At 33.3% G+C, this 13,377-nt stretch overlaps 1 protein-coding gene across 1 annotated transcript; it reads right to left on the reverse strand.

Moving 5' to 3' along the window:
- Positions 1–1,439: 1,439 nt before the first annotated feature.
- Positions 1,440–4,120, reverse strand: LOC139869226 (uncharacterized mitochondrial protein AtMg00810-like). Its single transcript, XM_071857544.1, has 4 exons — positions 3,947–4,120; positions 2,751–3,803; positions 2,450–2,530; positions 1,440–1,454 (listed from the first exon to the last, which is right to left on the reverse strand). The coding sequence occupies exons 1-4, from the start codon at positions 4,118–4,120 to the stop codon at positions 1,440–1,442; spliced, it is 1,323 nt and encodes a 440-aa protein (XP_071713645.1).
- Positions 4,121–13,377: the final 9,257 nt, after the last annotated feature.

A 13,377-nucleotide genomic window follows, 5' to 3' on the forward strand; every position in this document is an offset into this window, starting at 1 on the left:
ATTGTAAGGTTCTTGTTGATAAAGTGAAGAATAAAATTGGGGATTGGAAGAACAAGTTTTTATCTTTTGCTGGTCGAGTGCAACTCATATCGTCAGTTCTCACCTCTATGCAAGTGTATTGGCAGTTGGTATTCATGCTTCCTTGTGCGATCAGTAATGAAATTGAAGCCTTGATCCGAGGATTTCTTTGGTGCCAGGGTACTATGAAAAAAGGTAAAGTGAAAGTTAAATGGGAGCGTGTTTGTCTTCCAAAAAATGAGGGTGGTTTAGGTCTTAAAAGTCTTCACAAATGGAATATTGCCCTAATCTTAACCCATATTTGGCGTATCCTAGCTCATAAAGAGTCTTTATGAGTTCGATGGATTCATGCTTATAAATTGAATGAGCGCAAATTCTGGGATGTTCCAATTCAAGTTCATGCGAGTTGGAGTTGGCGAAAGTTGCTGAGTGTTCGGGACAAGCTAAAAGGTAGATTTTTTCACGTTATAGGTGATGGTAAAATAACCTCAGTTTGGTTTGATTTTTGGTGTAGCCAAGGCCCTCTTATTTCTTTTATATCTCGTCGCAATATTGCTCAAGAAAGGCTTACCGTTGCACATTCTGTGCATGACCTTATTTGTGACTACAATGGCCAATGGCCTACTGCTTGGTTAGAGCAATTTAATAATTTGGCCAATGTAACCATTCCTTCGTTAACTGATGAGCAAGATTTTGTCAAATGGGTAGACACAAATGGTGATACACATGACTTATCTGTTAAAATTGTATGGCACACTATAAGACCAAGGGATATTAAAGTGGTTTGGTATGATGTAGTTTGGTTTTCAAAATGCATTCCGAAGCATGCGCTTGTGTTGTGGCTTTTGATGGGGGAGAATTTGAAAACTCAAGATAAAATGAAGGCTTGGGATATTCGTCCAGGGCATGTTCTTCTCTGTCCATTGTGTGATCAAGTTCCAGATTCCCATGAACACCTCTTCTTTTCTTGCTCATACTCGAGTCACGTTTGGGCTTTGGTTTGTAAACATATGTACTTTCCAATTGTGTGTGATAGTTGGAAGGATTTCATGCATTTATTATGCCCTTTTGCTTCTAGAAATATTGCTAGAATAGTGGTTGTCAAGCTCCTATATGCGGCTTCTGTCTACATTCTTTGGCAAGAGCGAAACAACCGATTGTTCAAGAGAAGAAAGAGACCTCCTGATCAAGTGTACGAGGCTATATACTCAAATGTGCGTCTAAAGCTCATGAGTATTAAATGGAAAGATACACACCAAGCTCTTAGATTAAAATCAGATTGGAAAATTTCTTAATTGTTTGTTGTTGTTTGAGTATGGTACTCTCGGTTGCTTAGCGTTTTTGCTTTGCTTGGTTGTTTGAGAGGCTTTAGGGCATGTCCTATATTCATTGTTCTTATTTGTTCTTGTTATATTATATATTCACCGGGTGACCCCCTTTACCCAAAAAAAAAAAAAGATTAACATAATACTGATTCAAATTTTATTAAAAATACATATTCATGGGTTGTCGAAAATTTCTCTTGAAATCGAAAACATTGTTTTCTCACTTGATCCAAAGGCGCAGCTGCCACATTTGCTAATATGCTTAGTGATGGTTTTGGAAAAAAAAGCATTGAAGTGGTAAGCAGTTCTAACATGTCATTGTATATCTGTTTCTGGCCATTTCTGCATTATATTAGATACGCCGGTTTCTAGAGGTGTCAAAATGGGCGGGTCCGACAGGTTAGCTAAATGGGTCAGATCAGGAGTCTGTCAAAATGTCATTCTCGATGCCTTGGGTATGGTTGACTTGTAAAACCTTTTAATAAATTTGATACGACTATACGAGTAAATATTTGTTGTGTCAAATAATATTACAGAAGTTATGATATTTCAATATTCTGATTTTTGAGCTTCTTTGCATTAAAATTATATTTTGGGTGATTATCAACGTCTTTGAGTCATTTGATTATAAGCATTTATGTCAAAATTAACAAAGAACATGAATCACAAGACCTTTAAACCGATTAATCAACCAAAGATACAAGAAAATCAGACTAAAACAAATAAAATCTCTTTAAACTCTTATAGCCACAATTAACAAGGCTAATGAACAAGAACAGAATCACAAAATAACAATTGCTAATTCATCAGATCAATGAATTGGCTTAGAAACCCTAATTTGAGAGAAAAGTGAATGAATGTGTGAAAAACTGAATCGACTGCCAAAATGAGCAGAAACCATGACCTTTTATACTCTCATCATTTTGACAACTTGGGCTTTGTCTTGGGCTTCTTAATATAATACTTGAGAAATACCAACATGGGCTTCTTGGACTTGTAAGAAACTAGCCCAAATATCCATCAATAAAGCTTGAATAAATTAGAAACATTATCTTCACTTTTGTAGAATTTGCACACTTAACTTAATAAATTAAATCTTCTTATACTTGACTGGCACTCTTGAAATTGACTGGAACTTTATCTGCAACTGCAACAAATCCTTTATCCATCACAGCAACAGATAATCCCTGCAAACATTCTAGAACACACCACAAATAAGAAAGAATAAAAATAAGTTCCAGCAAGCTTGAATGATAATATCATTTAACATCCCCCCTCAAGCTTAGCTTGGAACAAATCCAAAAGACCTAAACCATTACACAACACATTGTGTTGCTTAATAGTTAAACCTTTTGTTAATATGTCACTTATATTATTGGCAGAATTAATTTTCTGAATTTTAATAACCCCTACACTTTGTTTATCTCTGACATAGTGTAAATCAATATCAAAATGTTTTGTTTTTTCATGAAAAACAGGATTGTGAGAAATTTGAATTGCAGAACTGTTATCACAAAACAATTGGACTGGCAAATTGACTTTAATATTGAAATCAAGCAAAAGATTTTTAATCCAAATAATTTCACAAGTAGTTGAAGCTAAAGCTCTGTATTCTGCTTCAGCAGAAGACCTAGATACAGTGCTTTGCTTCTTACTTTTCCAAGAAACCAAAGAATTACAAAAAAATATTAAGTAACCAGTTACAGATTTTCTATTTAACTTGCATTTTCCCCAATCTGAGTCACTATAAGCATATAAAGATGTTTCATTACCTTTGACAAGCTGAATACCTTTTCCAGGACTGCCTTTTAAATATCTTAAAGTTCTAAAAGCAAGATTCATGTGAGACTGTAAAGGTGCATGCATGTATTGACTCAAAATATGAACAACAAATGAAATATCAGGTCTTGTTAGAGTAAGATAAATCAATCTTCCAACAAGTTTCTGATACTCTGTAATGTTTGTCAAAAACTTATCTTTTTCACTTGACTCACAATTAACACAGATATTTGATTCAATTGGAGTTCCAAAAGGTTTGCATCCTAATAAACCATAATCATTTAGAAGTTCCAGATAGTATTTTCTTTGTGACAAACATACTCCATTATTACAATTTAAAACTTCAATTCCAAGAAAATACTTAAGCAAACCCAAATCTTTTATCAAAAATTTTGTTTTCAAAAAAGATTTAAACTTCTCAATCTCTGCAAAATTATTGCCAGTAACAACAATATCATCAACATAAACAAGTAAACCAATAAAGAGACCATCAACACTTTTAGTATATAAAGAATAATCTGATTTACTTTGCACAAAACCATGTTCTAACAAAGCAGCATTAAGTTTGGCATTCCATTGCCTTGGAGCTTGTTTTAGTCCATATAATGATTTTGTTAATTTACAGACTTTATTTTCATTTTCAGAATCAGTATAATAACCTTTTGGTAAAGTCATATAAATCTATTCATTAAGATTACCATATAGAAAAGCATTATTTATATCAAGTTGATACAATGGCCAGTCATTCTGAATAGCAACTGTTATGAAACACCTAACAGTTACATGTTTAAAAACTGGACTAAAAGTTTGTTCATAATCAATGCCTTCCTTTTGACTAAAACCCTAGCCACAAGTCTTGCATTGTATCTTTCTATTTCACCATTTGACTTATATTTAATTCTGTAAACCCACTTGCTCCCAACAGGTTTTCTGTCAGGAGATAATTCAGTTATAATCCATGTATTATTTCTGTTAAGAGCATCTATTTCAAGATTCATAGCTTCAATCCAATATGGATTATTGCAGGCTTGTTCATAAGACTTAGGTTCAAATGTTTTATTAAGATTAGAAACAAAGCAGAAGTTTTTAGAACTTAGGTTAGCATAATTCACAACTCTTTCAATACCATATTTTACTTTACCCTCAACAACAAATGAAATGTCCCGTTCTTATTGATTAAAAACGTTCCATATTAATTGATTTCGTTGCGAGGTTTTGACCTCTATATGAGACGTTTTTCAAAGACTGCATTCATTTTAAAACAAACCATAACCTTTATTTCATCAATAAAGGTTTAAAAAGCTTTACGTACATTATCAAATAATGATAATCTAAAATATCCTGTTTACACACGACCATTACATAATGGTTTACAATACAAATATGTTACAACAAAATAAGTTTCTTGAATGCAGTTTTTACACAATATCATACAAGCATGGACTCCAAATCTCGTCCTTATTTAAGTATGCGACAGCGGAAGCTCTTAATAATCACCTGAGAATAAACATGCTTAAAACGTCAACAAAAATGTTGGTGAGTTATAGGTTTAACCTATATATCAAATCATAATAATAGACCACAAGATTTTATATTTCAATACACATCCCATACATAGATATAAAAGTCATTCATATGGTGAATACCTGGTAACCGACATTAACAAGATGCATATATAAGAATATCCCCATCATTCCGGGACACCCTTCGGATATGATATAAATTTTGAAGTACTAAAGCATCCGGTACTTTGGATGGGGTTTGTTAGGCCCAATAGATCTATCTTTAGGATTCGCGTCAATTAGGGTGTCTGTTCCCTAATTCTTAGATTACCAGACTTAATAAAAAGGGGCATATTCGATTTCGATAATTCAACCATAGAATGTAGTTTCACGTACTTGTGTCTATTTTGTAAATCATTTATAAAACCTGCATGTATTCTCATCCCAAAAATATTAGATTTTAAAAGTGGGACTATAACTCACTTTCACAGATTTTTACTTCGTCGGGAAGTAAGACTTGGCCACTGGTTGATTCACGAACCTATAACAATATATACATATATATCAAAGTATGTTCAAAATATATTTACAACACTTTTAATATATTTTGACGTTTTAAGTTTATTAAGTCAGCTGTCCTCGTTAGTAACCTACAACTAGTTGTCCACAGTTAGATGTACAGAAATAAATCGATAAATATTATCTTGAATCAATCCACGACCCAGTGTATACATATCTCAGTATTGATCACAACTCAAACTATATATATTTTGGAATCAACCTCAACCCTGTATAGCTAACTCCAACATTCACATATAGAGTGTCTATGGTTGTTCCGAAATATATATAGATGTGTCGACATGATAGGTCGAAACATTGTATACGTGTCTATGGTATCTCAAGATTACATAATATACAATACAAGTTGATTAAGTTATGGTTGGAATAGATTTGTTACCAATTTTCACGTAGCTAAAATGAGAAAAATTATCCAATCTTGTTTTACCCATAACTTCTTCATTTTAAATCCGTTTTGAGTGAATCAACTTGCTATGGTTTCATATTGAACTCTAATTTATGAATCTAAACAGAAAAAGTATAGGTTTATAGTCGGAAAAGTAAGTTACAAGTCGTTTTTGTAAAGGTAGTCATTTCAGTCGAAAGAACGACGTCTAGATGACCATTTTAGAAAACATACTTCCACTTTGAGTTTAACCATAATTTTTGGATATAGTTTCATGTTCATAATAAAAATAATTTTCTCAGAATAACAACTTTTAAATCAAAGTTTATCATAGTTTTTAATTAACTAACCCAAAACAGCCCGCGGTGTTACTACGACGGCGTAAGTCCGGTTTTACGGTGTTTTTCGTGTTTCCAGGTTTTAAATCATTAAGTTAGCATATCATATAGATATAGAACATGTGTTTAGTTGATTTTAAAAGTCAAGTTAGAAGGATTAACTTTTTTTTGCGAACAAGTTTAGAATTAACTAAACTATGTTCTAGTGATTACAAGTTTAAACCTTCGAATAAGATACCTTTATATGTATGAATCGAATGATGTTATGAACATCATTACTACCTTAAGTTCCTTGGATAAACCTACTGGAAAAGAGAAAAAATGGATCTAGCTTCAACGGATCCTTGGATGGCTCGAAGTTCTTGAAGCAGAATCATGACACGAAAACAAGTTCAAGTAAGATCATCACTTGAAATAAGATTGTTATAGTTATAGAAATTGAACTAAAGTTTGAATATGAATATTACCTTGTATTAGAATGATAACCTACTGTAAGAAACAAAGATTTATTGAGTTTGGATGATCACCTTACAAGATTGGAAGTGAGCTAGCAAACTTGAAAGTATTCTTGATTTTATGAAACTAGAACTTTTGGAATTTATGAAGAACACTTAGAACTTGAAGATAGAACTTGAGAGAGATCAATTAGATGAATAAAATTGAAGAATGAAAGTGTTTGTAGGTGTTTTTGGTCGTTGGTGTATGGATTAGATATAAAGGATATGTAATTTTGTTTTCATGTAAATAAGTCATGAATGATTACTCATATTTTTGTAATTTTATGAGATATTTCATGCTAGTTGCCAAATGATGGTTCCCACATGTGTTAGGTGACTCACATGGGCTGCTAAGAGCTGATCATTGGAGTGTATATACCAATAGTACATACATCTAAAAGTTGTGTATTGTACGAGTACGAATACGGGTGCATACGAGTAGAATTGTTGATGAAACTGAACGAGGATGTAATTGTAAGCATTTTTGTTAAGTAGAAGTATTTTGATAAGTGTATTGAAGTCTTTCAAAAGTGTATAAATACATATTAAAACACTACATGTATATACATTTTAACTGAGTCGTTAAGTCATCGTTAGTCGTTACATGTAAGTGTTGTTTTGAAACCTTTAGGTTAACGATCTTGTTAAATGTTGTTAACCCAATGTTTATAATATCAAATGAGATTTTAAATTATTATATTATCATGATATTATCATGTATGAATATCTCTTAATATGATATATATACATTAAATGTCTTTACAACGATAATCGTTACATATATGTCTCGTTTAAAAATCATTAAGTTAGTAGTCTTGTTTTTACATATGTAGTTCATTGTTAATATACTTAATGATATGTTTACTTATCATAGTATCATGTTAACTATTAATATATCCATATATATGTTATCATATAGTTTTTACAAGTTTTAACGTTCGTGAATCACCGGTCAACTTGGGTGGTCAATTGTCTATATGAAACATATTTCAATTAATCAAGTCTTAACAAGTTTGATTGCTTAACATGTTGGAAAAATTTAATCATATAAATATCAATCTCAATTAATATATATAAACATGAAAAAGTTCGGGTCACTACAGTACCTACCCGTTAAATAAATTTCGTCCCGAAATTTTAAGCTGTTGAAGGTGTTGACGAATCTTCTGGAAATAGATGCGGGTATTTCTTCTTCATCTGATCTTCACGCTCCCAGGTGAACTCGGGTCCTCTACGAGCATTCCATCGAACCTTAACAATTGGTATCTTGTTTTGCTTAAGTCTTTTAACCTCACGATCCATTATTTCGACGGGTTCTTCGATGAATTGAAGTTTTTCGTTGATTTGGATTTCATCTAATGGAATAGTGAGATCTTCTTTAGCAAAACATTTCTTCAAATTTGAGACGTGTAAAGTGTTATGTACAGCCGCGAGTTGTTGAGGTAACTCAAGTCGGTAAGCTACTGATCCGACACGATCAATAATCTTGAATGGTCCAATATACCTTGGATTTAATTTCCCTCGTTTACCAAATCGAACAACGCCTTTCCAAGGTGCAACTTTAAGCATGACCATCTCTCCAATTTCAAATTCTATATCTTTTCTTTTAATGTCAGCGTAGCTCTTTTGTCGACTTTGGGCGGTTTTCAACCGTTGTTGAATTTGAATGATCTTCTCGGTAGTTTCTTGTATAATCTCCGGACCCGTAATCTGTCTATCCCCCACTTCACTCCAACAAATCGGAGACCTGCACTTTCTACCATAAAGTGCTTCAAACGGCGCCATCTCAATGCTTGAATGGTAGCTGTTGTTGTAGGAAAATTCTGCTAACGGTAGATGTCGATCCCAACTGTTTCCGAAATCAATAACACATGCTCGTAGCATGTCTTCAAGCGTTTGTATCGTCCTTTTGCTCTGCCCATCAATTTATGGATGATAGGCAGTACTCATGTCTAGACGAGTTCCTAATGCTTGCTGTAATGTCTGCCAGAATCTTGTAATAAATCTGCCATCCCTGTCAGAGATAATAGAGATTGGTATTCCATGTCTGGAGACGACTTCCTTCAAATACAGTCGTGCTTACTTCTCCATCTTGTCATCTTCTCTTATAGGCAGGAAGTGTGCTGACTTGGTGAGACGATCAACTATTACCCAAATAGTATCATAACTACTTGCAGTCCTTGGCAATTTAGTGATGAAATCCATGGTAATGTTTTCCCATTTCCATTTCGGGATTTCGGGTTGTTGAAGTAGACCTGATGGTTTCTGATGCCCAGCTTTGACCTTAGAACACGTCAAACATTCTCCTACGTATTTAGCAACATCGGCTTTCATACCCAGCCACCAAAAATGCTTCTTGAGATGAAATGTCCCGTTCTTATTGATTAAAAACGTTCCATATTAATTGATTTCGTTGCGAGGTTTTGACCTCTATATGAGACGTTTTTCAAAGACTGCATTCATTTTTAAACAAACCATAACCTTTATTTCATCAATAAAGGTTTAAAAAGCTTTACGTAGATTATCAAATAATGATAATCTAAAATATCCTGTTTACACACGACCATTACATAATGGTTTACAATACAAATATGTTACAACAAAATAAGTTTCTTGAATGCAGTTTTTACACAATATCATACAAGCATGGACTCCAAATCTTGTCCTTATTTAAGTATGCGACAGCGGAAGCTCTTAATAATCACCTGAGAATAAACATGCTTAAAACGTCAACAAAAATGTTGGTGAGTTATAGGTTTAACCTATATATATCAAATCGTAACAATAGACCACAAGATTTCATATTTCAATACACATCCCATACATAGAGATAAAAATCATTCATATGGTGAACACCTGGTAACCGACAATAACAAGATGCATATATAAGAATATCCCCATCATTCCGGGACACCCTTCGGATATGATATAAATTTCGAAGTACTAAAGCATCCGGTACTTTGGATGGGGTTTGTTAGGCCCAATAGATCTATCTTTAGGATTCGTGTCAATTAGGGTGTCTGTTCCCTAATTCTTAGATTACCAGACTTAATAAAAAGGGGCATATTCGATTTCGATAATTCAACCATAGAATGTAGTTTCACGTACTTGTGTCTATTTTGTAAATCATTTATAAAACCTGCATGTATTCTCATCCCAAAAATATTAGATTTTAAAAGTGGGACTATAACTCACTTTCACAGATTTTTACTTCGTCGGGAAGTAAGACTTGGCCACTGGTTGATTCACGAACCTATAACAATATATACATATATATCAAAGTATGTTCAAAATATATTTACAACACTTTTAATATATTTTGATGTTTTAAGTTTATTAAGTCAGCTGTCCTCGTTAGTAACCTACAACTAGTTGTCCACAGTTAGATGTACAGAAATAAATCGATAAATATTATCTTGAATCAATCCACGACCCAGTGTATACGTATCTCAGTATTGATCACAACTCAAACTATATATATTTTGGAATCAACCTCAACCCTGTATAGCTAACTCCAACATTCACATATAGAGTGTCTATGGTTGTTCCGAAATATATATAGATGTGTCGACATGATAGGTCGAAACATTGTATACGTGTCTATGGTATCTCAAGATTACATAATATATAATACAAGTTGATTAAGTTATGGTTGGAATAGATTTGTTACCAATTTTCACGTAGCTAAAATGAGAAAAATTATCCAATCTTGTTTTACCCATAACTTCTTCATTTTAAATCCGTTTTGAGTGAATCAAATTGCTATGGTTTCATATTGAACTCTATTTTATGAATCTAAACAAAAAAAGTATAGGTTTCTAGTCGGAAAAATAAGTTACAAGTCGTTTTTGTAAAGGTAGTCATTTCAGTCGAAAGAACGACGTCTAGATGACCATTTTAGAAAACATACTTCCACTTTGAGTTTAACCATATTTTTTGGATATAGTTTCATATTCATAATAAAAATCATTTTCTCAGAATAACAACTTTTAAATCAAAGTTTATCATAGTTTTTAATTAACTAACCCAAAACAGCCCGCGGTGTTACTACGACGGCGTAAATCCGGTTTTACGGTGTTTTTCGTGTTTCCAGGTTTTAAATCATTAAGTTAGCATATCATATAGATATAGAACATGTGTTTAGTTGATTTTAAAAGTCAAGTTAGAAGGATTAACTTTTGTTTGCGAACAAGTTTAGAATTAACTAAACTATGTTCTAGTGATTACAAGTTTAAACCTTCGAATAAGATAGCTTTATATGTATGAATCGAATGATGTTATGAACATCATTACTACCTTAAGTTCCTTGGATGAACCTACTGGAAAAGAGAAAAATGGATCTAGCTTCAATGGATCCTTGGATGGCTCAAAGTTCTTGAAGCAAAATCATGACACGAAAACAAGTTCAAGTAAGATCATCACTTGAAATAAGATTGTTATAGTTATAGAAATTGAACCAAAGTTTGAATATGATTATTACCTTGTATTAGAATGATAACCTACTGTAAGAAACAAAGATTTCTTGAGGTTGGATGATCACCTTACAAGATTGGAAGTGAGCTAGCAAACTTGAAAGTATTCTTGATTTTATGAAACTAGAACTTTTGGAATTTATGAAGAACACTTAGAACTTGAAGATAGAACTTGAGAGAGTTCAATTAGATGAAGAAAATTGAAGAATGAAAGTGTTTGTAGGTGTTTTTGGTCGTTGGTGTATGGATTAGATATAAAGGATATGTAATTTTGTTTTCATGTAAATAAGTCATGAATGATTACTCATATTTTTGTAATCTTATGAGATATTTCATGCTAGTTGCCAAATGATGGTTCCCACATGTGTTAGGTGACTCACATGGGCTGCTAAGAGCTGATCATTGGAGTGTATATACCAATAGTACATACATCTAAAAGCTGTGTATTGTACGAGTACGAATACGGGTGCATACGAGTAGAATTGTTGATGAAACTGAACGAGAATGTAATTGTAAGCATTTTTGTTAAGTAGAAGTATTTTGATAAGTGTATTGAAGTCTTTCAAAAGTGTATAAATACATATTAAAACACTACATGTATATACATTTTAACTGAGTCGTTAAGTCATCGTTAGTCGTTACATGTAAGTGTTGTTTTGAAACCTTTAGGTTAACGATCTTGTTAAATGTTGTTAACCCAATGTTTATAATAACAAAAGAGATTTTAAATTATTATATTATCATGATATTATGATGTACGAATATCTCTTAATATGATATATATACATTAAATGTCGTTACAACGATAAACGTTACATATATGTCTCGTTTCAAAATCATTAAGTTAGTAGTCTTGTTTTTACATATGTAGTTCATTGTTAATATAATTAATCATATGTTTACTTATCATAATATCATGTTAACTATATATATAACCATATATATGTCATCATATAGTTTTTTACAAGTTTTAACGTTCGTGAATCACCGGTCAACTTGGGTGGTCAATTGTCTATATGAAACCTATTTCAATTAATCAAGTCTTAACAAGTTTGATTGCTTAACATGTTGGAAAAATTTAATCATGTAAACATCAATCTCAATTAATATATATAAACATGAAAAAGTTCGGGTCACTACAGTACCTACCCGTTAAATAAATTTCGTCCCGAAATTTTAAGCTGTTGAAGGTGTTGACGAATCTTCTGGAAATAGATGCGGGTATTTCTTCTTCATCTGATCTTCACGCTCCCAGGTGAACTCGGGTCCTCTACGAGCATTCCATCGAACCTTAACAATTGGTATCTTGTTTTGCTTAAGTCTTTTAACCTCACGATCCATTATTTCGACGGGTTCTTCGATGAATTGGAGTTTTTCGTTGATTTGGATTTCATCTAACGGAATAGTGAGATCTTCTTTAGCAAAACATTTCTTCAAATTCGAGACGTGGAAAGTGTTATGTACAGCCGCGAGTTGTTGAGGTAACTCAAGTCGGTAAGCTACTGGTCCGACACGATCAATAATCTTGAATGGTCCGATATACCTTGGATTTAATTTCCCTCGTTTACCAAATCGAACAACGCCTTTCCAAGGTGAAACTTTAAGCATGACCATCTCTCCAATTTCAAATTCTATATCTTTTCTTTTAATGTCAGCGTAGCTCTTTTGTCGACTTTGGGCGGTTTTCAACCGTTGTTGAATTTGGATGATCTTCTTGGTAGTTTCTTGTATAATCTCCGGACCCGTAATCTGTCTATCCCCCACCTCACTCCAACAAATCGGAGACCTGCACTTTCTACCATAAAGTGCTTCAAACGGCGCCATCTCAATGCTTGAATGGTAGCTGTTGTTGTAGGAAAATTCTGCTAACGGTAGATGTCGATCCCAACTGTTTCCAAAATCAATAACACATGCTCGTAGCATGTCTTCAAGCGTTTGTATCGTCCTTTCGCTCTGCCCATCAGTTTGTGGATGATAGGCAGTACTCATGTCTAGACGAGTTCCTAATGCTTGCTGTAATGTCTGCCAGAATCTTGAAATAAATCTGCCATCCCTATCAGAGATAATAGAGATTGGTATTCCATGTCTGGAGACGACTTCCTTCAAATACAGTCGTGCTAACTTCTCCATCTTGTCATCTTCTCTTATTGGTAGGAAGTGTGCTGATTTAGTGAGACGATCAACTATTACCCAAATAGTATCAAAACCACTTGCAGTCCTTGGCAATTTAGTGATGAAATCCATGGTAATGTTTTCCCATTTCCATTCCGGGATTTTGGGTTGTTGAAGTAGACCTGATGGTTTCTGATGCTCAGCTTTGACCTTAGAACACGTCAAACATTCTCCTACGTATTTAGCAACATCGGCTTTCATACCCGGCCACCAAAAATGTTTCTTGAGATCCTTGTACATCTTCCCCGTTCCAGGATGTATTGAGTATCTGGTTTTATGAGCTTCTCTAAGTACCATTTCTCTCATATCT

Source organism: Rutidosis leptorrhynchoides, chromosome 9 (assembly GCF_046630445.1).
Source record: "Rutidosis leptorrhynchoides isolate AG116_Rl617_1_P2 chromosome 9, CSIRO_AGI_Rlap_v1, whole genome shotgun sequence".
NCBI classification, from domain to species: domain Eukaryota; kingdom Viridiplantae; phylum Streptophyta; class Magnoliopsida; order Asterales; family Asteraceae; genus Rutidosis; species Rutidosis leptorrhynchoides.